Below are 27,024 nucleotides of genomic sequence, written 5' to 3' on the forward strand. Positions count from 1 at the left end.
GGGAGGGATAGTGGGATTTATTTTAGGTTTTTTTGTTTTTGTTCCTGTTTTTGCACTTAAAGGCAAATATGTTGACACACTGTACAACTGTAGGACTTATCTGCAAAATTCAATAGAAAATATGGGAAAAAATAATAATATGCCCCAGGCTTTAGAAAATCTTGCCACTGCCAGAGAGAGAGAGAGAGAGAGAGAGAGAGAGAGAGAGCTGCAGAAAGAGGTCTCACTCTGATTCAAATTCTTCATCTTTTTTGTGTTTTTTTAATATTCTACAGCTTTAATACGGCGTTTAACAGACAGAGAATCATTTTTGATTTTAGTATGACTCTCTCAACTACGCCCACAGAAAAAAATGTGGTTTTCACCACCGAGTGACGCATCCTCTTAGGTGTAGACGATCTCTGCTGTAGTATAGACGATCTCTGCTGTAGTGAGTGGACACTGTCGATGCTGCTGCTGCTGCAGTCTGTAGTCCTCAGACCTGCCTGTCCCTCTCTGCGGACCAGCTGCTGTAGAAAAGCGACCATGGCACCTGGAAAGAAGAACAGGGTTTTTGTCATCGGTGTGGGCATGACAAAGGTAATATTATTATTAACATTTTTATCGTCTCAGTCCGGAATGAACGACCTTATGTAAGACGAGGCTAGCATAGTTGGCTAACTCCAGATTGCAGTCCAATGAACATGCTCCTCTATTTTTAAAAAGTATGTTTTTGTTAGTTATCTATAACAGACCACAGTGTAGTGAACTATTAATTGTATTCATGTTGTGTCAACAACTCTCCAAGAGTCACATCTGACACTACACGTTGTAAACATTAGCTAGCGGAGTTAGCCCAAACAAGGGTAACATTGTTTATGTTTGTATTTCAGTTTTAAATAGTTTGTTTTCTTGAGTTAGGTGGCTAAATGTCTGTGGTGAATGTTATAAATGCTCGGGTCTGTATCTCATGCTTACACATTGAGTCCAGAGTTCATGGCTAACAGCTTAAAACTGTGCTAAGGGTCACAACTGCAGTAGGCTGTTGAGCAAGTCTGTTAAAACAAGTATCAAGTCAAGTTGGAAGTGCACATCACAATGAGACACTTCCGTTAAAAATTATAAAACAAATGTGTTCTGAGGAAAATGTTGCCAAAAAGTCAGGAAATGTATCCTTAAAATAAAATGAATGATTGACAGTTTTGTTTTAAGTCACCATAAAAACCACTCGCAACACAAAATATTTCTGCACACAGTGCCCAATTGATTCATCTGTGCATTTATTTGCCTTGCAAGTTTTCAACTTTTTACGTAGTCGATTAATGTGCAGATTATTTTTCGTTTTATAAATTAAATATAAAAAATGGTGAAACATGGTGAAAGAAATATACATTTTATAGTGATGAAAGATTAAGATTAGCAGCAAATCCTCTGGTTTTGAGAGGCTGGAACTAGAAAATGGTTTTAAAATGTATGATTTCAACAATTATTGGACTATTTCAACAGTTGCCTATTATTTTTCAGTCAATCTAATTGTTCCAGTGCGTCGAAACAATCCTATAAGTACAGGGTGATTAGAGGGACTCCTAAGTTTAATCTAATGTAATGGTTACAGTGACAATAAAGTTGAATGTTCACTTTTAAAAAATAATTATATTCTGTTCTTTCTTGAAAACATAAAAACAGATGTAAATGCATATGTTGATTACACTGATGGACTGTCACACACATCTCTATTTTGCTGCAGTTTGACAAGCCTGGCGCCCAAGGAGACTATGATTACCCTGACATGGCCAAGGAAGCAGGTACTTTACGGGACCAGGGTGTTGTTCAGTCACTCAAAAGTCACAATACCTGAATATCTGTGAAATTATCTTGCATAATGTGTAACAAAGTGTTTTATTCATTTATGGCTACATCCTATTTTAGGTCAAAAGGCTCTAGCAGATGCAGGAGTCCCATATTCTGCCATTGAACAAGCCTGTGTAGGATACGTCTATGGTAAGACGTGATGTGTATTGTTTACATTTTACGTGCCGTCCACGTAAACAGTGAATAGCACCAACATTTATGTCCCTATGCACAAACACCTTATGCTCTCACCACACTGAAAATGTATGTTTTTAGAGTAAATATTATCATCTAACTTTAAGTAAAAAGCTTGTTGTCATGAAAGAAAATTCCCTCATATTGTGAGTAATCGAATAAAATAAATAGAAACGTACACGTGGAGTGCAGACCTCCCACCAGGTGTGTCTGGGGTCATGTGGGTCAGGAACAGGGAGTGCAGGACAGTCTTTGTCCAGGGTGTAACCATGACTGTCGGGGCATAAAGGGGAGACGATATGCAGGTCACATTATCAAAGTGTAACCAGGCTTTATGGAGTCAAACCTTAGACACAATGGTCATATTAAGCAGACACTATTATTGCTTTGCTTGCTGTGTTCTTACCTTCCAATCCAATCCAATCACTTTACTTGTTAAGCACTTTAAAACAAAGTGCTGTACAGAAGCATAAGGAAGACCTAATAAATAACAGCTGACATGAGGCACAAACATCACCTATAAAATACAACAATAAATGAAAAGACATAAAACATAAGTAAAAATAATAGCCATGCAATAAAAGCCGTCAAGATAAGAAATCAAGTAAATAAAGTCGACATCTCACTGGGTATCAAAGACCCCGGAGAAGAGATGGGTTTTAAGAACAGACAGACCTTGGTGTGTAAATCAGGAACAATTCTGACAGTAACGCTGTCTCTAGCAGAACCAAGATTCAAAACTAAAACTGGAGTAGCTGTTGGTCACTTGCGGCCCCTACTGGCTGGTTAACAGGATTGACGAGTCGTACAGTAAAACAGACAATGAAAGGTTTAAAAAAAAAAACCACAAGAGATCCTTGAGCATACATTCATAAATGTGCAAAAAAATTTTAGACTGATGGGTTCACTAGCATGCGAGAATAGCTGTGGACAGACAGATACACACACACATGACCGAACGCATGATAATAAGATCTTCTCTTCTACCTTATTCTCTCAGGGGACTCCACATGTGGGCAGAGGGCCATTTATCACAGCCTGGGCCTGACTGGGATTCCCATCATCAACGTCAACAACAACTGCTCCACAGGATCCACTGCTCTTTTCATGGCACGCCAGCTGATCCAGGGAGGTGAGTTGAGCAGGACGCCTCGATAGTGATAAACTACTCGAAATCTATACTTTTAAAAAGGAGGCTGTAAAGAGCTCACCGTGGCTTCAGTGGATTCCAAAAATGACGCATTTTCACAACAGAGAAAAGTTTCTCAAAGTCCACGTTCTGCAGATTAAATCCACTATTTTTAATTTCTCTGAGCGCCTCTCATCTCCTTTTTGCAGGTCTTGCTGACTGTGCGCTTGCTCTTGGGTTTGAGAAGATGGAGAAGGGCTCTTTGTCCGCAAAGGTATAAAACTATATGGTGTGTGTTGTTGTTGTAGTACTGGGTATAGAGGAGATAGAAAAAGTTGTTGAGAAAGGGCTGTAACAGTTTCTGCAATGGCAGTGCAGAGACGCTGAGAGCGCAGATGCAGAAGACCTGGAGACGCTGACCAATCAGAGCAGACTGGGCTTTTAAGGGAGATGTGCTTAAAGAGACAGACGCTTAAAATGAGCGTTGCAGACAGAGGGTGAATACAGGGATATTCAGACAGAAAGTAGGAGAAAAAGAATGAGTTTTTGTTTTACATTAGTGCATTTAAACATGTTCTAGTAGAATCCAAAAAAACAATTATGAAACTAAAAAAAGAGCCTGATATGTCCCCTGTTTCTAGTATATGGACAGGACCAATCCCATGGACAAGCACATGGAGGTGATGATCAACCGCTACGGGATGGTGGCAGCTCCGGCAGCACCACAGTTGTTCGGCAACGCTGGCAGGGAGCACATGGAGAAATATGGTAGCTACATCTGTGTTTTCAGAGACATGTTACAAGGTCTAGAAAGTGGAAGTGACGGTTGTATCTTCACTGAGGTCCTGATTTCTGTACATCGTGTAAAATAAACGTTCGTGTCCATGTTTTTAAACTCTTCCAGGCACAAAACCGGAACACTTTGCCAAAATTGCCTGGAAAAACCACAAGCATTCCACCAACAACCCGTAAGAAAGGGTTTACTTTCTTAAAAAAAAGGATTATTGCTTCAAAATATCCTTGAATTGATATGTATTCAAGTTTGTGTGTCTACATTCATGCAGGTATTCGCAGTTCCAGGATGAGTACAGTTTGGAGCAGGTGATGAGTTCCAGGAAGGTGTTTGACTTCCTCACTCTGCTGCAGTGTTGGTAAGAGCCTCGCTGTTTTACTGTTAGTCGTAAAAATAAATCCATCATCCTGCTTCAAGGCTGAATATTACATATTTATATTTAATCAGTGTGGGGGTTATTGATTATCTGTGATATTATATGGAGAAAAGAATATCCTTGAAATCCTCTATTTAAATTGAGTGAGGCTGTTTAAGGGATTCCAAGAAGTGTTATATAAATGCAATTTATGGTGCTGTTAGATGGCTCCCTCGTTGATACACGCTTCCCTTTTGTGTGCGGAGAGCGGCAAAGCAAATTGTTTCTTGAGTGCATTGGAAATGTTTTCAAAAGACTAACGCTGACAAATATGAATCGAAGCAGAATATGTGGTTTGATTAAAACATGTTTTTACTTTACAATGCTCTGAAGTTATGAGAAAAGTTAGGAAACAATCCATCACAGCCACCACTGGAATTTAATTTTACAAATACTATATAATATCTAATAATGTTAGTATAGCCTAATCTTTATCTGCAACTGTGCAGAAATACTCGGTTTAAACAGAATGAATAGACTTGCATAATAAGCATCATTTTTAAATTTGAATGTAATTGTTAAGAATGAAGCTTCAGGCCTAAATTAAATGCTTGAGTTCATAATACTGCTGTCAATCTTTCTCTGTAATCCCATTTGAATTTCATTCCTTATTATTTTTAATATTGAAATCATCAATACCTTTTAATTTATGTATATTTACTATGTACCTACAATATACACTCATTATGCTTATGTATTGCCAAAGCCACTATCAGTATGTGGTTGTTATACGTTCTGTCCACTCGCCCTTCATTACCAAGAAACATATAATTACCAACTTCATCTCATCGCATCTTCATCCGCTTATCCGGGGTCGGGTCGTGGGGCAGCAGCTTTAGCAGGGGACCCCAAACTTCCCTTTCCTGGGCCACATTAACCAGCTCTAACTGGGGGATAACTAGGGAGGCGCCCAGGGTTCATCCTTACTAGATGCCTGAACCACCTCAACTGGCTCCTTTCAACGCAAAGGAGCAGCGGCTTTACTCCGAGTTCCTCACGGATGGCTGAACTTCTCCCCCTCTCTCTAAGGGAGACTCCAGCCACCCTCCTGAGAAAACACATTTCAGCCGCATGTACCCGCGACCTCGTTCTTTCGATCATGACCTAGCTTTCATGACCATAGGTGAGGGTAGGAACGAAGATTGACCGGTAGATCGAGAGCTTTGCCTTCCTGCTCTTTTCGTCACAACGGTGCGGTAGAGCGACTGCAACACCGCCCCCTGCTGCTCCGATTCTCCGGCCTAATAACCAAATAATAATTAAGCTTAGGCACAAAATAAGAATCATTTTAACTGTCAGCTCAGCAGCTGGTAAGCTCTGTATTGAGGAGGAAGGGGGGAAATTCTTGCCTGCATGCCTCTATTGTTTTTTTATTATGTACAATTTATGCACTTATGCACTTTTCGTTAGTCGTTGTTTTATTTTTTTAAATTTTATTTGTTTTTGCTACTCAGACATATTAGGATTTTGATTTCAACTTGCTTGTTTGTAAATTTGATTAAACTATTTCATTAAAGAAGGGAAAAGAGGTTCCTCAGACTCTAAAGGGCCCGACTTCTGTCGAGTGTTGTCAAGTGTGAGTGTGCCCTCAGGCTGCTCACTGTCGACTGATATTTCATTTAGAATTCTATATATGTGTTTGTGGTGATCTCTGTGGGTGTATTGCTTCCTGTTATTTCTGAAAGTGAGGTCGTGATTCAGAAAACGTTTATTGTTCACAAAAGCATTTTGTTTTCACATGCGAGGAGGGTAAGGTATGCCCATATTAGCCAACACGTTTATAAAAAGGAAAAAGTAATTTCAGCATTCAATTAGTATTAAATTTTTAGATATTCGATCTTATACGACTTCTGAAGGTCCAACAGCCATCGGTCCTAACAGCACCACGTCTGTTTGTCCTGCTCTCCGTCTCTCGGCAGCCCTACATCCGACGGTGCCGGAGCAGCAGTTCTGGCCAGTGAGGCCTTCGTCAGGAAAAACCATCTGGAGAACCAGGCGGTGGAGATTGTGGCCCAGGAGATGGTGACTGACCTCGCCTCCACGTTTGAGGAAAACAGCTGCATTAAGATGGTAAGGAAATGTTATTAACAAAGTGGGTCTCATAACAACTGAAACTGGCCTATATAAACTAAATATTTCAAGTTTAATCGTACTTTGTTAGGGGATAATATATATAGCTACATTACAGCCAATAACAGGGAGAAATATGTCAACATATGATGATAGCTGAACTGAAGAAACGAGTACCACTGCTTTATTGCATTAATACACATAATTTGCACTTTACAGACTTCTACAAAAAATGAAAAAGCAGGCAAAATGAGACTGAAACAAATGGACAATAAGTCCTTAATTCCTGCCGTTCTCTTTAATATTTGGAGCAAATCAAATAAATTTCACATTTCAATAGTTTCAAAACGTAAGGGTGATCCGAACACCCGTAACTTCAGACAGGTGTGTAGGAAACGGAAGAGTTGAGTTCAAAAAGAGTTGAATCCCAGCACACTCTCTTACTTGCAAAAATCTTGAATTACTAACAATAGTAGTTGTGCATTTCGGTACTGGACTTTCATCAGGCACACAGGTTTCAAACCTTTTTGTACTCACATTTCAGTGGTTTAAAATCTAAATACAGCTCTTATTTGACATATTTTTTCAGAGACAGAATATTTAAAAAGAGGTGAAGAGATGAAAAGCTGCAATCAAGATGTTTGCTCCTCATAAAGCACCAGGGGGAGGACAGTCACAGCTTTGAGTTTTATAAATGTTTTTAAGATGTCCTCACTTTGCTGTATAATGATATTATGGTCAGTCCTTTAAACCCAATGAGTTCTGCTGTGATTTCCCTGTTGCCCAAACCAGGCAAAGACCATTTGCACAATTCTTTCTGCAAAGTCTGTTGATTCTGTAATGATTAGTGTTTGTGAACATACTTGCAGTATGTCTTGGGAGAGTACATCTCATCTTTAATTCATGTGGATTAAGTGGGTTTAGTTGCTCGCCGCCTTTACTGTATTAGCATGAAGACTCTTTATTTTATTCTTTATTTTATGTATTTGCTTTCACTTGGCTCTCTGTAGTACCACCCTGAATATTATAGAAATATTATTATTATTATTATTATTATCAAGCCTTTAAGTCTCTATTCATGAACTAAAGAACTTCATCGACATCTTCCCATTTTCCTTCTTGTCCAATTTGAATTAGAATCCATTATCGACAGCTGGAGGGAAACTGACATTTTTAATTTGGCAGTTTGGCAGCAGAACCGTACTTTTATATTATGTAATTGGCTTCCTGTTGGCAATATTATTGAAGTTAATGAACTGAAATGCAGTAATTATTTAAATGATGCTTACTTCTTTCAGCATATAGAGTAAAAAAAAAGGTTACATTGCCAAGGGTGTCACAATATCATCAACAGACAATATCCCATTGTGAAATTTGTAGCTGTAGTCGAGATACAACCAGGATTGATGCTAGACTGGTGGAAACAGTTTAGATTACTCAGAGTCTAAAAAACTGTGGACTAAGACTAAGAACAGTGTTATTCTGAAGAATGTATACATCTATCTAAAATCTAACTAGCAGTTAGATCAAAGTCAAAGTCTGTCGTGATCTAGCCCCAGTACCTGAAAGAAAACTTCAGCACCGGTGCAGACAGATGTCCGTCCTCCACAGAGCTGGGTCTGTCCAACATTCCTTCCTGTTATATGGAAGGATTTCTTTGCCAATGTACTCTACGGGGGAATTGTTGGGTCTATGTTAATCATAAATAAGTCATAGAGTGTGGTCTTTACCTACTCTGTAAAGTGTCCTGAGATAACTTTTGTTATGATTCGACACTATAAATAAAATTGAATTGAATTCTACATATCTTTTTCCTTAAATGAGTTCCTAAACAGTCTTTTTGTGTGGGTTTTTTTTCTCTTCAGGTAGGATATGACATGTCCCGGTCGGCTGCCGATAAGTGTTATGAAGCTGCCGGTCTGAAGCCCAGTGACGTTGACGTGGTGGAGCTGCATGACTGCTTCTCAGCCAATGAGCTCATCACGTATGAGGCTCTCGGGTTGTGTCCAGAAGGTAAAGATTGCAGCTTCTTAAAATTCCTGACACCCCCCCCCCACAATTTTATTTTAAGACTTGGCTGTTGACCTTGTGCTCACCCAAGCTGAAAACTGCAGTGCACTCCTCTGGAATAGTCCAGCTGGGATCGCGTGATGGTTCTTTGGAGGCGTGACGTCGTTTCAGCTGAGACGCTCGTTGTGTCTGGTTGCTATGATACAGAAAACCGACCTTTGCTCTGGATGAAGGGAAGCCTGAAGCGCGTAGGGTCTATGTGAGTTCATACGTGGATATTCAGAGACCAACAGGATTCATTTCTCCTCTATGTCGTCATTGTCGCTCAGCACTTGTAAATGTAGGCTGTGACAGTTGGTCTCTGTAGTATTTATCCCACTCTTTAAACAAAACTAACAGGAGACTCAGGAAGATGTCAATCAATCGGACTCCAGTAAGGTAAGGTCTAATCAACCAGATTAACTAAAAACACCTGTGTGGTTGTTTAGAGCCTTTAATCAAAAGTTAAACATTTGCCAACTCTGGGTGATCACAGAAACACATGGTGTAGAGCATGAATGGATACAATTTCCACTCTCTTCTTTTTAGGTCTTAGGAGAAAACATAGACTGAAAAAACGCATTTTTGGACATTTTTTCATGAAAAGTATTTCTTTTTGACGATTCTTTCATCTGTAGGAATAATTCCTTCTGTAGAAAATTGTCACAAAACTTAATTTTGATTGTTAATAGCACAATAACATCTTATTTAATGTGATGATCAAGTGCAATAATAAGCGTACTGTATACAAATATGTAGTTTACCACAGCTGTAAGGTGCTGGAAATGCATGAAAACGCACATTGAAAAGTGCTGGAATTTGACTTTCAAAAAGGAGGAACCCTAATGTTGACAGTAGATCCTGCATCTCCAACCCTGCTCCTGGAGAGCTTCAGCTGCTTGATAACGAACACATCATTAAAATCAGGTGTGTTAGAGCAGGAAGAGCCCAAAACATGCAGGGCAGCAGCTCGCTAGTAGCTCTCCTTTATAAGATAGATTAATAGATTACTTGTATTGGCGCCTGACAGTGGGCAAACTTTGTTTATGTTTCCTGCATGTGATCCAGAAATGCCACAGATATTACTGAACCAAACAGGCATAACAGGGCTATTGTACATGCAGGAACTAAGAGTATTTTACCCAAGAGTGCTTCAGAACTCCTAAAAATAAAACTCTCATCAGTTTAAGACCGTCGTCTCAGATCTATTGACTAAGCAAAATAGTGATTGCACAGGGAGTTGGAGCCAACAGAACATTGGCCTCTAAATGTTGCTGCTGCACTGAAGCACCCGACCATATCCGCGAGGACTGACAGCTTCATCAGTTTCATGGCAAATACATCAGCTCTGGAGATAATTTTGACATGCTTCATTTTCTGAGATGGATGAGTGCATGAATCTATAAGTAGATACTTTCACATTTACCAAATCAAGCCTTTGATTTCAGAGATATTTTGGCCTGTCCTGTTTAATTTGTCAGGCATGGAGAACATGCTTTCTGAACATTCGCCCGCTCATATTAGTATAATTAATTAGTATTAATATGTTGACTGGCCTTCCTAGGGTCTTCTTTTCAGTGTTGTATTTTACATAATGACACAGTATCAGACCAATGTTATAGCATTTGTATTATTTCTTATTATTGATTCCATTTCTTACAGCTTTCTTATCAAATAGACATTAGATATTCTGAAATAGTTTGATTTAATGTTTTTCTCACTTGTTATTGTTTTAATTTATCCTAAAATTCTAAATCAAAATTTTTAAAGGTGTGTTTGTTGATAATACCACGCATGTACTGATTATACTGTAGATTTCACTCTGTACTGTTTTGTGATCTCTTGTGTGTTTCACAACCTCTGCAGGTAAAGCAGGAGAGCTGATCGACAGGGGAGACAACACATACGGAGGCAAGTTTGTGGTCAACCCCAGTGGTGGTCTCATCTCTAAAGGACATCCTCTGGGAGCCACAGGTACGCCGAGCCACTGACTTATGATGAAAGCCCCAAATACTAGAGGACAAAGTACAGCATACATTATCCAGTCCGACTAAAAACATGTGATGTTAATGATTACTTTTTAACTTTTAGGGAGCAACATATAAATTTGACAGAGGATATAAACAGTTGTGTTTATTGGGATGTGTATGCTTGTATGCAAACAACTCCCACAGGGGCCACTAGGTGGCATGTGTCCCATAGTGATGGCCCCCTGGATTGTAACCGTAAGCCTGCATGTGAGAGGGTAGCAGGCTGTGGCTTTGGCAAGCCTCCCCTTGAATCTCTTCTCACATTGTTTTTTCTCAACTGCTAAATCACTAAACCCCATTCTCTAAACCACTTTGTCAGTGGCCTAAACCCATTTATCAAATCATTGACTTTTTTAGCTATTTCAGTCAAAGTTTACAATGTTTGATGGTTTTCAGAGGTTTTCTGAAGGCAGTTTGAAATTTTGGTGTTTACAGTTTTGAGAAAAGGTTTCAATAAAAGGTTTGTGTGCACTCAAACACACACTGATAACAAGGTGAAACAATTTCCGATTTTTCTTAAATTTATTCTAGTATTGTCCAGGGTGAAAGGCACCGGGTGGGTGAGGGGATACCGATGACCTTCCGGCTGAGGGCCACTGTGTTGGATTTGTCCCTGGGGAATGAGAAGGCCGCCTTTTATGCGAGTCGCTGAGAGGAAGTCTCTGACGGTTGTTTGTGCTTATGCACTGAACGGTAGCTCGGAGACCCCAGCTTTCTTGGACTCTCTAAAAACAAGACTTTAAAGTTCTGCTGCAGGACTTCAAGGCTCGTGGGCAACAATAAAGAAATCTGTAGGCTGGTGATTGGCAGGAATAGCCAGACTGATCTGAATCTGAGTGATGCTTTGTTATTGGCCTTCCTTACTAGTCATGGCCATAACAAACACAATGTAAGAGCATAGGGTTTCATAAGAGAGATCAGATCTGCAGCTGTATGACACTTGTTTTCATGGAGAGAGGACCAGAGCTGTTGACTTATTGACATCTGGTGATGATTTGGATCAGATGGTGAGGGAGGCTGCTGGAAAGACCTGTTAAACCCAAACGTATAGTGAGGGTAAACCGGGAACGTCTGGCTGAGACCCCTGTCAGTGAGGACTTCACCTATGCTCATGAGCTTTGGGTTTGGATACAAATGGCCAAAACTGAGTTTCCTCCATAGGGTGCTGGGCTCACCCTTAGAGGTAGGATGAAGAGCTCAAACATCCGGAGAAAGCTCAGAGCAAAGACACTGCTCCTCCTTTTGCTGGGGAGAGAGACGTCTGCTCGAATACCTTGCCCAGCCTGCCGCCCACATGACCTGGTCCCAGATAAGTGGATATAAGTACATGGATTATCATCTTTATTGTGTTTATTTCTCTTTCTCTCTACCTTCCTCTATTCATACCTCATAATCTCAACCATCTCAACCTCTACCTCATCATTTTTGCAGCGACTTTCTCCATTCATGTGATCATTAGTTTCCTAGTGTGTGAGGCGCCCAGTCAGGGCTTAGCGCCGTCTGATCCATGGTGTTGCTCCTAATCTTGGCTGCGACCTCTGTCCTCACACACCGGGAGCGGAGATAATAATGGCTAATTCGCTTGGCACTGACCCCGTGCAGGGACTCCGTCACAGAAGATATTGTGAGCCCCTGGGAGTTTTATGTGTTCCCATGACATCCAGGGACACTGTAGCAACCTCAGTGCGCAGCTTTGCAGGGAATTACCAGATGCCTTACAACTTCAATTTGAAAAGGCTTGTGATGATGAAAAGAGCATTTGAAATATTTTCTCTTACGGAGAATTTACTGATTTCTGAATGTTCCTTTTCACTGTGTTTGAGGTAATATCCAGAGGCACTTTATTTTTTGATAAACAGCCTAGGCAACAGTATATTTTTTTCAAATGTCAAAATTGCACAGAAACGTCCTCATGGAGAAGATAAAGAGAGCGCTGCAGAATGTGAAAGACGGACCATGAAGAGGTCTTTGCCCTTCAGTCCTTTAGCTTATTGGGATAATGGAGAAATGCAAAAGCTCATTAAGCAGACGGGATGAAGTACTTAGCAATAACTATAGTGCAGGAGCTGTCCGTGCCAAGATTAGGGAGTTGACAGGTTAAAAGTCAATTTGTCACCACTCTCAGGGAAGGTAGAGTGTTTAACACTTGTCCAGTGTCTTCACCTGCGGAACGAGACATACATGTATGACAGGATTTTAGTCATACTCAGTGTTGGTGTTTCTTTATTTATTTTTACTTTATGTATGAGTCTAAACAACATTTTCCTTTTCTCAGCCTCTTTGTAGATATTTGAAATTACAGCAACAAGGACACTTCTTTTGTTAATGGTGTGAGCTTTCTGTCTCTACCTAGATAACCAAGCACATATTTTATGTTAACACTGGAACTGCAAATGACTCACTCCCCTCAGCTCTAAGAGCGTTTTAGCATCTTTCAGCTCATTGCTTTTTGTTTTAGAGTGCGCAAATTTACTGTTTTGGTTCGCTCTTACCGCTTTCATCAACATTAGTTTTAAAAACAAAAAAAGCTCTGATGGTAGCTTTCTGTCCAGCACCAAATGGCAGACTAACAAGACACTGATTTGTTACTCAGAAACTGCTGGTGGAGACCAAAAACGGAGCTCAAACGATCTTAAAATTCAAGTTACCATTTATTAGGTGACAAATAACATCACTTCAAATGAATGAATGTTGTTGTTGGACTGTGTCAGCCAGATGTGTAAATAAGCAACTGTTTGCCATTTCAACTTTATAAGGATATGAATACATCAGTGTTGTGTTTAAAACGTATTACTGCTGCCCCAAAGTGTCCCAAAAATGATCTTATATAGGTTTAAGTGGTGTTAGAATAATTATGTTTAGTTTCTGATATCAACCGAATGACTTCACTTGTTTTACCGCTTTACTAAATGTATCCTTCTTCAGTTTATGTGTGATGATGATACATTTTCAGCCCTTTACAGCTTAATCAGTCTAAAGCTACTTTGCCAGATCCTCACGCCACCCTACACCACATCCTTCTCTACGAGTCAACTCACCCTCTTTTCTTCCTGTCTCTCCCTGTGCTCTCTCCAGGTCTGGCCCAGTGTGCAGAGCTGTGCTGGCAGCTCCGAGGGCAGGCGGGCAGGAGGCAAGTCCCGGGGGCGAAAGTGGCCTTGCAACACAACATTGGTTTAGGAGGAGCTGTGGTTGTTGCTCTCTACAGGTTAGGATTCCCTCAGCAGGCCAGGTGAGTAAGCAAACGATTTACTAGTTCAGTTTATGTAACATACAGTGCCTTGCAAAAGTACCGGCTTATTTACATCTAGCCCAGAATTGACGCCACAGACACGTATGTTGTAATACTATTCAGAAAGGCAAGTAAACGTGCTTAGTGTGTCGTATGATCAATCACCATTGTTTCAACTCACTATTTGATAGCTAGGAACTTAAAAGACAAATAAATAATGATTACAACTTTATATAGACTTTCGTTTTGATCTTTTGTAAAGGACAAAATGGTAAAAATTTGGTCAAATGAAAAGGAAAAAAAAACAAAAAACTTGACAGCACACAACAAACTGAAAAGTGGTGCATGGATTTGTATTCACACCTTTTTGGATGAAGCCCCTAGAAAAAGATTTCTATTTATGGAGGGCATTAATTGGTGAGGGATTAAAGAGATAAAAGAAAAACCTGAAGGAGCAGGAAATCTTCACTGCGGAAAATGAAACTCATTAGGACCACTCTAAGGCTCCACAGAGAGTGGCCAGAAAAAAAAAGAAAACAGGTAAGAGTCGCCCTTTTTTTTTCTCTAGAAATGGCTTTTTTTGCCACTCTTCCATAAAGCCCAACTGTGTGGAGTATACAGCTTGAAGTGGTCCAATGGAGACATACTCCAGTTTCTGCTGTGGAGCTCTCCAGCTCCTTCAGGTTTTTCTTTGGCCTCTTGTTCCCTCTCTGTTAAATGTTCTCCTTGAGTGGTCCGTGAGTGTTGGTGGCCGGATGGTTGTGCCATTTTCTTTCCATTTTGTAATGATGGATCTAATGGTGCTCTGTGGGATGTTCAAAATTTCAGATATTTAGTTTTATAACCCATCTTTTGATCTGTACTTTGACCCTGACTTGTTTGGAGATTAACTTAGGCATTGAGATTGGATCACTCAAAAAATCAATTTACATTACAGGCTTTAATGCAACAAAATAGAAAAAAATTGGCAAAGTGGAGACTCATTTTTTTGCAGGCTCAAATAGACTGACGAATATGCCAGAGGCACAAGGCATCCGTCTCATTATTTTGTAACTATTGTTCTCTTTCTTTATTTGGCTTTGCGCTGAAGATTCACTTTATGCACTTTTCTATTCTGCAACATAACAAAATAGCATTTTCAAAGCCTCACATGTTTCTGAATCAAAGTGAAACCTCAGATAGCTAATGTCCTTTTTTCACATACTTTGTATCTAGCTGTATGTTTTTTGCTTCTTTCAGTTTCCACATAGATGCAGTTCCCACCAGCTCAGTCGGTGATCTGGAGGGGTTTAAAGCTTATCCTGTCTTCAAAGAGTTGGAAAAACGACTACAGGAGGTATAACGGCAGACTGCCACTAACAAAAGTCCCCCTCACTCCTTAATGGAGCTATTTTGTTTGAATCTATGGAATAGTGTTTTTTTTTTAATCCAATTAAATGTGTCCATATCATAGATCCAACCCCCCTTCTCTTCCTTTAAGTCTACTGATCATTCCATGTTGTGCAAATGTTAGCACAATAGGTGTTCATTAGTATTTCAGAAATGGGTAAGTAAGGTGAGTAAAGGGGGGTTTGAGTCAACCTTTTTTTCCCTTTTAACACCAGTCTGTATCCTTTTGTTTATGCTGATGGTTCATTTAAATGTCAACACACTCAATGCAATGTTTTCATGTCACTAAGAAGCAAAGACATAAATTCACATAACATACAACAGTGTCATTATGGTAACATTGCAATTATTTCCTATAAAATCCCCAAAAGTCGATCTGGCCTTTTTTTTTTTTTTTTACAAACCAACAGATACACGATAGTGACACACACCAAGGCTTGTAGTGTGAGGTGCTGATCACTGGAAGAACATTGATGGTTGATAAGAAGTGTTGCACACTCCGGCTCCATATGCACTTCTCTAATATCTTTAATATCAATGATATTCTTTAAGATCCACATTTTTAAAACCTGATCTTAAATATGGCGTGTGGGCGGAAACGTCATATGGAGGCATATGGAGCCAGACTGTAATTCTTTTCAACCATCAAACCGACAAAACATTGCAAAAGTTAACATTGAGTCAAATACAGATAAACAAAACCTTTCAATGAGCGCTCTGTCGACGTCAAAACCTCAGCTTTCTTAAGAAACAGGCACTTTTTGCAGCTGGAGTCAGTGTTGGCGTCAGAAGTCATTTTGTCATTAAGGAAGTCCCCAGGGCTTCTCACAATTATCCACACATTCGGAAAATGTAGCCAGCAAAGGGGTATCTTTTCCTGAATGTATCTTTCACAGTTATTTAGCCAGGGGAGTAAAACGGGGGGGGACTAAGGCCCAACTTCTGGCCCCTTTACTCGGTTCACACCCATTTTCAAACGCTGCCTTCATTTTGATCTCAACTACACCTGTACACCAGAGTCACTGTCACAGCCAGTAATAACAGCTTTGTTGGTTCAGCAACAGTGTCTCTCATATTTGCCAAAGAGAGACATCCAAGTCTTTGATGGTGATCCTTTGAAATATCAAACATTCATCAGAACATTCGAGCACATCGTTGAAGGCACGACCAGCAACCCAAGACACCGCTTACGCTTCCTTCAGCAGTACGCCAGGGGAACTGATCAGAAGCTGTCAGTGTAACCTCTGATAGAGGTTACACCAAGCTTTATTATGTGATATGTGATAGTGTCAGCCTACATGGAAAAGGTTCTTTAAATAACATCTGATGCAACATTTTTTATACAAACACTGGAGGATGTTGCAATGCTATCGAAGAAACTCTATGTGTATTATTTGGAAATGCCTACCAATATGTTATCTGTTATAAAGAAACTGCTCTACAAGTTCAGGGACAGATGGAGGACTGAAGCCTGTGAGGTGCAGGAAAGACATAATCGCAGAGCTACATTTGCAGACATTGTCAACTCCTTTGAAAAGGCAAGTGTAGATCATTGATTGGAGACATACAAGATACTCCCGTATTTTGCAGCAAGCAAGGAGATGAGAAATTTCAAGTCACAGCCTTGTTAGAAGCCTAAGGGGAGTAACTTCCCCACTGCTATTTCAGCTGTGGAAAAGAAAATGGACACAACAACTTTAAGAAGGAAAGTGGACACAAAACTTGTGTTCTGTGATTATGGCCAGTTTCAAGGGCAAGGGAAGACTGTAGGGCAGGGGTGTCAAACTGGTGCAGGTTTTCATTCCAACCAGGCAAGAAATCACCTCCAATTGCATAGGCCGAGTCAGGTGTGTTCTTGCTTGGTTGGAATGAAAAGCTGTCGTAAGCAGTGTGTCACTCAGTAAAAGAATATTCATTATGGGCTAGAGAGAGACAAAGATGTGACAGCAGCTGCACTGAGAGCTCTGAAGAAAACCTGCAGTCCGTGTCGCACAACTCAACCCGACTCAACACGACTCATTGAACCACTGTATTGAGTGTGAAGTAGCTTTTACAGACTGTGTTGAAAATTCCAGTAACAAGGATCGCACAAATGCATTATCACGCGTCAACCCTTGATTGTCTCAGGCTGAGTGTGCCAAGTCTCAACATGTGTGGCCACTGATGTGAGGGACCTATAATTTCAGACAACCTGCAGCTGCATATTTGCGGTCCTTGCTGATTAAGCCTCAAGACAACCTTGCATACCTTATTAGCACACTGTAGCAATATTCTGGAACATCAGGACATTCAGGGTTAAGCTGCATTTCTAAAAACTTGACACATGATTGAAGAGCACCGCACAAACATTAGTTTATAGAATGGACCGTTTTCCACTGCATACAGAGTTAGAATCATGCTTTCACACTCACAGACAATCAAAGAATAGACTTAAACGACAAAACGCTACGACTTTGATTTGAATTATTCAAAACACCTTCTGTACCGCCTGCAGGAAGGAGAGCAGCTTGTCAAGAAGATTGGTGGAGTGTTTGCCTTTAAAGTGAAGGATGGACCACATGGGGAAGAGGCAACTTGGGTCGTGGATGTGAAAAATGGCAAAGGATCTGTCAGCAGTGACCCAGGTATGTATGTATGGGAGAGTGAGAGAGCTATGGATATTTCTGTTAAATGTCAGATGACATTTTTAAACACCTACCTCTCAGCAGCAGGAGGTACATCCACCAACATGTGACCTTATTTTTTATGTTGAACATTAATTTTTATTTTTCATGCAGCTTTCTCTCTCTTACTAATACCACGCACGCACGCACGCACGCACACACGCACGCACACACACACACACACACACACACACACCATTATTTCAAGTATTTCAGACTAGATTACATTACATTTGACTTTATCTGTCTATCATATTGAGAAATTTTAAATGGCAATTTAACCTTTTACATTTAGAAACCCTTCCCTTTGCAGGTTTGTCTTCATTTTAACGTATTAGGGAGTCTTGGCAATGCTGTTGTAAGGTTGAGATCTAATTGTTTCTTGGGTTCAGTTGTTAAAGATTGCTTTGGCTGTCTGGTTGTGTATTGGATAGTAGCAATTCTAGTGAATTATTTAAACTCCCCTGTGAAGTCTTTATCACGACAAGTATCTTTTAAATGTGTTCTTTTGGTTTAAAGACTGATGCAGCTGTGATGATGAGCTGCTGCAACGGACATAAAAAAACTCACCATGCGTAAACAATAATGGAAAAGGTTGTATTGTGGTATTCAGCCATTTTGTCCTGGAAAGTCACAGAACACAGCAGGGCCAATTTTCATAATGCTTTTTGAATTTTTCAGTGGAGAAAAAAATAATAACATATTGGACTTGTTTGTAGCTCACAACATGCTTTTCTACTAATGGAAACCTTCATCCAAATGCCAAGTGTCCATTTAGAGCATTGTGCCTGACTAATGGAAAGAGTACTGTATGTATGGAGTTAGGTTTTTTTTCTCTGTCATACTTATCAGGTGTATTCTGAAAATTTAGGATTTGCAAGCTCTTGAGATCTTAGAGACATACTAGTGCGTTATGTACACAAAGTGTAGTGTATTTAAAGAAGACTCATTGACTGTTACACATGTTGAATGGCATTCTGTCACTGTTTTGTTCTCTCCCATGCTCGCTACAGTCATGGATGTATTTAGAGAACTGGATACAGCGTACAAAGCGGGGCCCAGTTCATTCCTATGAAAACTGCTCAGTGGTGCACAAAGCCCAAAAACGTCTCTATCTGCGTCTAAAAATACCCGGATGATGGACATACTACTGTTGCACTGTTGTGCCCATAGAGCAAGTGCATGAGAGACCTTCCGTTTAGCACTGCGCTAACTTGAGTGGGGATTAAATGATTGAATGATGCAGCTTTTCTAGACTTGCTAAACCCAAAGCCATTTTGCGGGGGTTGTGACCCTCAGAAATGTATCTACAGATTTATGTCTCTTTCACTATGTAAGTCAAGGGGGAAAAGTCTTTGTGGGCCAGAGGGCTGATGTGACCAACACAGAGTTTTTAATCCCACTGTTCAGCCACTGCGTCAAATTGGCTTCAAAGCCCGGTTCACTTCCTGGTAGTCTGTCTGGCTAAAGTAGTAGAAAGAGAGACCAGAGATGTTAAGTTGTAGAAACTTAAACATTTCAAGCGTCAGCAATGTCTCTTTTGGAATTAACCTTTTCTATATAGTCCATGGAATAAAGACTTCTGTTCCAGGAAACAGCCCTGCCCAAAATAGCTAGCTGTTAGCAAATGATTGGCACTGCTAGGGGGGTGCAATTATCTCATGGTGTACTGTTCATGACCCAGGGAACAGACGTTTACTGGACGCCAAGCACTACTGAGTGATGTGTTCAAGGACACAGCACTAGCTCTAAAAAGGGTGACTAACATTTTCCTCTTGTGTAAGGTAGTTTTTTTTCCCCCTTTTAAGTATTTCTTACAAAGGAAAAAAGACAAAAACCTGTAGATAACACACAAAAGCAACTTTAACAAAAACCTTCACACAATGATAAAAACAAATAAGTGGATAGATTCTTAAACAAATAAAAAAATGAAAATGTAAAGGGGAAAGAAAAAAGAATAATATATATAGGAAAGATATTAAACACACTTAACATGATAAATCAGCTAAATCCATAGAAGCTTTTGGATTTTTTTTATTCTGATGCATCTGATATATTGTAGCAGTTATCTATAATACATATGCCTCTTAATGTCTTTTGTTTTAGGTAAAAAGGCAGACTGCACCATATCCATGAGTGACGAGGATATTCTGGCTCTGATGACGGGAAAGTTGAATCCACAAACGGTATGTTAACTATGCATCAACCATATCTATCTGCAAACACATGGTGATGAGCAAATGGTTTACAAAACGCCCATATTTGAAACCAATACAGGGAGAAAGGTGTTCTCGTAAGCTGGACAAAACCAAAGCAACAGATTCAGACTAACTGTCTCCAGCATTCACGGACAAGTATACCTCCTCACTTAGCCAACAAAAAAGCTCCCGGCTGCGTTCAAAAACTCAACCATTATCCTCATTCCCAAAACAGCAAAACTGTCTGAACTCAGTGATTAGAGGCCCGTAGCCCTGACATCAGTGGCTATGAAGACGTTCAAGCGCATAGTCACATCGAATCAGTCACATCCCCTCCAATGGAGCCACTACAAAGACAGACAGTCAGAAATATCCTGGCAGTTATGATCGGCTCGTTGCCTCAACAAAGGATGGAGATGCACACCAAACTTACAATACAATACAAACAATAATATATTAGTAAATTACAAATCATAATGCCAATGAGGTGTTGAAGTCAGAACCAGTGGTACATACGTAAATAACAGTGTTATGGTTAAAAGTGAGAGGCTGAATCACTGTTGTCTTGGCAGGCAGGCTGAAATAACTCAGGGACACTGCAGGTGTTCCCAGTCAAGGCAATAAGGGCCTTGGGGCTACACTCCAAGGACTTGCAAGAAACACAAGCTGTGGGGGGCTGTGTCATTAAAATGACATTTGATCGTTTTCACTAGGGACAGTGTGTCCGTGCTTTGTATTTTATTTTATCTCTTGAAGTCACAACAATTGACCTTTCTGTTTCTTATGGAGTAGATGTTGATAGCACGATGTGATGGCCTTAGAATAATGACATCACCTCACTTTCACTGTCTGAAAGAGGAAAGTGCTTGAGGTGTGCCTGGAAATCCAGAGTTAGTTTCTGGCAACGAGCAATAAAACCTTCCTACCTCAAGGGGCGGTACCAACGAATGCATTTCAAAATACCACTGCACACAATCAGATAGCACTACAACCAATCAGAGCAATGAACCAGGTGGTATATCTAGCCGACCTCGATGGAGCATCACTGATGTCATCGGTTACGCTTGCCAATAACAGATAGTATGATGTGAATGGTGAGTTGGGATTTTCTGATAGTTAATGAGCTCCAATCGTGCGTGCCCAGAGGCAGTAGCAGAGGAAATTAAAATTTGCTTGCGGTGTGTCTGGATTTCTAGGGTACGTGTACTTATGAAGGTAATAAAATGGCGGTGGAAGAGGGAAAGTGATAAGAATCGTTCTTTCTAATAAGCTAGACCAGTAAGTTAAAAATATAAGCCTGCTAATTAATACTGTCAGCTTTTACTCTGCCTTTATCAGAGCAATGAGGAGTTTTGGTTTCAAACTGAGATACTTTCAGTTGTTTCTTGCTTTGGACGGTAGCCAGGCTGCTGACGATATGAACAAGTAACTGATGGAGCCAGTCTGACTGGATCGATCTTCATGTCATGTCTATATGTGTATATGAAAATCAACAGAAAGAAAATATGTTATCACCATCTCAGTTGCACAGCTTGTTTGGAATGTGGATAACATGCATACAGCAAACAGACAAAAGTAGTGTGCTGTATGCAGAGTATAGACAAAACAGTGCCTACACAAGGATTATACTGATAACAAAAGAGTAAAAATACTGTGTTCAACTGTTACTCAATCACTGTCAGTCACTCAACCTCAGTCAGTTTCCGCTCTTTAAAGAGGACATATAATCATTTTCTGGTTCCTTGTTTCATACTTATATTGGGTTTCAACTAGAACATATTTACATGCTTTAATGATCAAAAACACATTGTTTTTCTCACACTGTCTGAATATACCTGTATTTACCCTCTGTCTGTCTCTTTAAAGTTTAATTCCTGCGCAAAATGATCTCATGGTCCTGGGGAGTGGACTGGATTTCTCAGTTAATAGTTGTTACATGACAAAAAAACTGTCTCGATGGCTTATTTGATGTATGTAAGTGCAGAAAAAAACCATGGGATGATTTTGAGCAGGAATTACACCAAGGTACATTTTTTTCATTGAAAAAATCACGAGGCACACCACCAGCCAAACATGTTAAAAAATGATACTCTGTAGCCTATATTAACAATATAGTCATTCTCATCAAAGTGTCTTGAATAGGAATCAAATAAACACAAAGAATAAAGGACCTTATCATCATTTATATTTCTTCTTTCAAATAAAAAGTGCACTTAACATGTCCACTTTAAACAACAACAATGTGGTCTTAAAGGTAGTAGAAAACGTCAAAGTGTTTTGCAAACTCTAATTCTGTCCAAAATCATAAATTACCAGGAATACAGAAATATAGTGCTTATTATGACAGAAGCAATAATATTTGGGAAAGATTTCACTGTTCTACACTGAGAAATATGAAGAGTTACATGTACAAAATGTCAATCTCAGTGTATTTTACTCACTCAGTGTGAAACCTGTGCCTGTTTGGATGAACAAAGAGCTGATATCCTGGCAGGAATTGAAGAAAGACACACACGAAGCTCTTCCTCAACAGCTCTCAGTCGCTCTCTGTTTTTAGTTTTGATGGCAGTCAGGCTTGAGAAGCTCACCTCACACAGATATGTCGTGGAAAATGGGAGCAATGTCACAATAGCTTTGTTTGCCAGAATGGGGAACTCCTTGGCAGCAGTCAACCAAAAACTGTCCAAAGGTAGATCAGCAAAGCTTAGCTTCAGACCACGATTTTGTCTCAGTTCAGTTAGTTCCTCCTGCTCCTGCAAAGTCATGTCCTTTCCAAAAACTGCTGAGCTGTATGGCTCCCTAACCCAGTCAAGGCTATCAGTGTAGGCTGAAGAGAAATACAATGACATCTTCTCCTTGAGAGTTTTCAGATGTTTACTAGTGATCTCACACAGTGCAGCAGTGTGAACATCTTGCCATTTCTTGGTGAGTGGAAACATTTCAAGGTTGCCACTTTCCACATGTTGTTGCCAGAGGTGCACCTTTGAACGGAAGCCATTTATTTTATCCGTACTTGTGAGCAGGTTTTCATTCCGGCCTTGCATTCGTGTGTTCAGTTCATTCAGATGATGAAAAATATCTGCCAGATATGCCAGCCTTGCACACCACTCATCACTTGCAAGCAGTTTTGCGTAATCGGACCCCTCATTTGTCAGAAACACATGGGCCTCATTTATCAAACTTGCGTGAAAACGGGCGCAGATCTGAGCGCAGAATTGTGCGTAGGAAAGGACCCACGTGTGATTTATGAAACATTCGTATCTGACCGATCTCAGCGTACGAATGAGCGGGCCTTGATAAATGCGGCGGCTGAATTCGATCGTCTTTAACATGTTACGCCCTTAAATATTCCTGGTTCGAGTCCTCGCCCACTGAGGTCAAACACGGAGAGGAAGAACGCAGGTTAGAAAATAAACTTTTCCGACACACAGATCGGCATTCTGATATCCGAGATGGAGCAAAATAAAGCTGAGCTTTTTGGCAGTCTTAAGAGTGGAATAAAAGGGGCCATAAAAACGCTGTATAAGAATAACGGTGGAAGTAAAACCGAGGCAGCGCTCCACTGGGACCCGCGTGCGCCTGTGCGCACTGTTGGACAGGTGTGCCGTATTCAGCACCCCTGCTGTGAAATGCACCCCTCGGATTATAGGTGATATTCTGGATCAGAAGGCTGTCGTTTCCACCTATAGGAGTAGTTTATTTACTACTCTACCGCACAACACCGGCGCTACCGGCGGGTTATTAGGTATTCCGTAAGAGGATACCTTTGTCATTTAAAAGAACCATACCAAGATGTTAATCATCTGATACCTTGTTTGATTTAATGCAATTTATCGAGGGTAGCCACGAACCGAGGAGATGACTTTGGCTCTGCAGTGCGTCTTGCTGCAGCCGCGCGCCAACACAACCATTCATTAATTCATTGTCGGGGTCGCGGGGGGCTGGAGCCGAGCTGTTTTGATATTTAAAAGAATCGTGTGTTCCCCCTGGTCACCACGTTTAAAAGCGACAGCTTGGCATCACAAATCACCTGCACATTTATGGAGTGGTAGTTTTGGTGATTGATGAATGCGTAATCATTCATGGATGGTGCCTTCAGACGCACATGAGTACAATAAATCGTTCCAACCACAATTTTTATTTTTTTTATTCATTTTAAGAATCCGTTTAGATCTGTTCTTAATATGTGCCTGCTTCTGCTTAATGACAGCTGAGGTTTGTTCATTATTTTCAGCCAGATTTTGCTGTGCGGCACCGCAAATACACAGGCTCAAATGTGCGTACACGATCTCAGACCAGACGTGAGATTTGATCGTAGCTCCCGCCCAAATTGATAAATGCCGACGTTCGCCAAGAAATGGTCGTACGCACGTTTTTCTGCCGTACGTTCGTTTGATAAATGAGGGCCCTTGAGTTCCTCCAGCAGCTCATACACACGGGCCAGCACCTTGCCGCGCGTCAACCATCGGACCTCCGTGTGAAACAACAAGGCTTTATGCTCCGCTCCCATTTCCTCACACAAAGACGTAAATATGCGGCTTTTCACAGGTCGTGTCTTTACAAAGTTTACAATGCCCACAACATCATCCAACACAGGGGCTGGTTCTGCTGGTAAAGTTTTGTTTTCCAAAAATTTTTTTACACTAGGTGAAATTGGATAATTTCCCACGGCACACCTGACGATCTCTCACGGCACACTAGTGTGCCGCGGCACAGTGGTTGAAAAACACTGTTCTACATCTGCACTTTTGAGGTCTGGAGAATTTGAGATGTTGATTATTGCCAACTTCCGGCCAGGCAAAGTTACTCGCTATTTAATGTTACAGACAACCCGCAGTGAAGAACAAACTGTTGCATCCTTTGATGCAACAGTTTGTTCTTGAAATGTCGGTTATTAGCTCGATCAGTGTCAACACAAGGAAATAAAACTGTTGAGTCCAGACCACCCAAAGGCCTCGGTCCTTTTATCAGTTTCTGGCACTCAGAGCACAGAGACATGACAGAGGGATATGAGCTCTGTTTGGTCAGCTGCCAGAAAACCATTCCCCACAGGAGTCTTCACATAATTTAGCACTTTATAATGGCTCACTTGAAAGCCTATTTTCATGTTATTATCCCTGTAATAAGGAGGTGATGCGGTTGCATGTGTGTCACTGTCCGTCTGCACTGTTGTGATTGCGGTGCTTCACAATTTTTGAAAAGAATATTATATTGACTGTTTTATACCGGCATTGACTGCTCTATCCTCTTAACAAGCTAAAATTGGCCACAAGTGAGCAACAAGTGCTTCATCACGTGAAAAACCCCTTTGTAGCTCACCTGGTCGAGCATGTGCCTCATATACAAAGGCTGAGTCCTTACTGCAGCGCCCCGGGTTTAAATCCAACCCGCTGCCCGTGGTGTTTTACCAAAAGAGGTGTTTTTGTGTGTTTTGGTGAAGACTCTAGAATCTGGGAACACTCAATGAGGGTGCACTCACACTGTCCTTCCGCACCGCGCCCCAGGCTTTAGGGTACTTGCCCCCCCCCTCTCCCCCCGAGAAACGCGCTCTACAAAAGCCCACCTCTCTCAGACGGGCGGTGGACGGCCAGCTGGCCGCAGTTATGCGCGGAGGGGTTGCACTCACACTGGTCAAACGCACTAGACTTGACCCGAAAAACCTGTTTGGCCCGGTGCGGAGGGACAGTGTGAGTGCGCCCTGAGATTCAACTATTTTTTGTACAGGAGAGGAAAGGACTCTACTTGATTGCATTTTTCTAATTAAAAGTGCAATCTGATTAATTAATTAATGATGTACGTTCGTTCATTCATCTTCGACCGCTTGTCCCTGTCGGGGTCACGGGGGGTTGGAGCCGATCCCAGCTGACATTGGGCGTGAGGCAGGGTTCACCCTGGACAGGAAGCCAGGGCACAGAATCGCAGGACACATAGAGACGAACAGAGACAGACAACCATTCACACCTACGGGCAATTTAGAGTCATCAATTAACCTAACACAAGCATGTCTTTGAACTGTGGGAGGAAACTGGAGCAAACCCACGCAGACACGGGGAGAACATGCAAACTCCACACAGAAGGGCCCCAGCTGGGATTTGAACCAGCAACCCTCTCGCTGTGAGGCGACAGTGCTAACCACCATATCACTCTGTCGCCTAATTAATGATGTTGACTTCTTTAATCTGCCTCCTCCTGTCTGCAGGCGTTCTTCAAAGGGAAACTGAAGATCACGGGGAACATGGGCATGGCTATGAAGCTGCAGAATCTTCAGATTGCACCAGGCAAAGCCAAGCTGTGAGACCCTGAGCTCGCGTTTTGTCCTCTGAGCAGCACTTCAAGCAAAACTTAACTCCCCCTGCTGTGTTATGCTAATCAACAAGCTCATTGAATACTTTTTGATAATGTATGTGATCTTGAGAGAAGATCCATTAAGTTTCAATTTCAGGTGCCACTTTGATATCAGAGCACACTAATTGCACATGACGCACAGCTTTTTTAAATTATTCTGTTTAGTTTAATAATCTTGACCAATCATCTTTAAGGCTGATATTAATTCTAACTACCCAGAGTCTTGAGGAGCTTCTTGCTCATCTGCAATAAAAAATATGTGGCCCTTCTCCGTGTTTGATGAGTCATGTAGTTAAAACATTCAGTGTGCCTCTAATTTCTGTCTTTAATATTACAGTTTAAAGCCATTTTTGGCCTCAACCATTTTGATAGATCATTTTTGAGAATATATGTATGATAGCGTTTATCTAATTTTTAAAAAATAAATTCTTGTTGACTAACACACTCAGGCGTCTTGTTTTTTTTTACCTTAAAGGTAGGTATATCAGTATTTACTATCCTTATATGTAATCATATTGTGAAACCGTAACCTGGGAACCAGAGATATGTGGCTCATGTTTCATTTGCTCTGTCACTCTGTTACATCTGAACCCCCCCTCCCATTCATTTAGATTTCCAACAACTTGAGATCTGACCTTACTTACTTGCAATTCAAAGGTGTGCAGCGCTCTGAAACCTGTCAGTTTGCA

General features: G+C 40.8%; 1 protein-coding gene across 1 annotated transcript; it reads left to right on the forward strand.

The window, feature by feature from the left end:
• The first annotated feature begins 442 nt into the window (after window positions 1-442).
• On the forward strand, window positions 443-26,766 carry scp2a (sterol carrier protein 2a). The gene is made up of 16 exons (XM_083928034.1): window positions 443-579; window positions 1,727-1,784; window positions 1,909-1,980; window positions 3,026-3,157; window positions 3,364-3,428; window positions 3,796-3,922; window positions 4,059-4,122; window positions 4,219-4,305; window positions 6,282-6,432; window positions 8,298-8,445; window positions 10,348-10,455; window positions 13,587-13,740; window positions 14,980-15,076; window positions 17,624-17,753; window positions 19,899-19,978; window positions 26,190-26,766. The coding sequence occupies exons 1-16, from the start codon at window positions 448-450 to the stop codon at window positions 26,283-26,285; spliced, it is 1,701 nt and encodes a 566-aa protein (XP_083784160.1). The 5' UTR covers window positions 443-447; the 3' UTR covers window positions 26,286-26,766.
• The last annotated feature ends 258 nt before the right edge of the window (window positions 26,767-27,024 follow it).

The sequence above is a fragment of the Echiichthys vipera genome (assembly GCF_963691815.1).
Source record: "Echiichthys vipera genome assembly, chromosome: 15".
Lineage (NCBI taxonomy): Eukaryota > Metazoa > Chordata > Actinopteri > Perciformes > Trachinidae > Echiichthys > Echiichthys vipera.

What these genes read in the sequence shown, in the direction of transcription:
- scp2a (XM_083928034.1), top strand. Translation starts at nt 448, where the DNA reads ATGCTGCTGCTGCTGCAGTCTGTAGTCCTCAGACCTGCCTGTCCCTCT. An exon ending in CTCACTCTGCTGCAGTGTTG is followed by an intron (nt 4,306 to 6,281) that starts GTAAGAGCCTCG and finishes GTCTCTCGGCAG; the next exon opens with CCCTACATCCGACGGTGCCG. An exon ending in GAAAGTTGAATCCACAAACG is followed by an intron (nt 19,979 to 26,189) that starts GTATGTTAACTA and finishes TCCTGTCTGCAG; the next exon opens with GCGTTCTTCAAAGGGAAACT.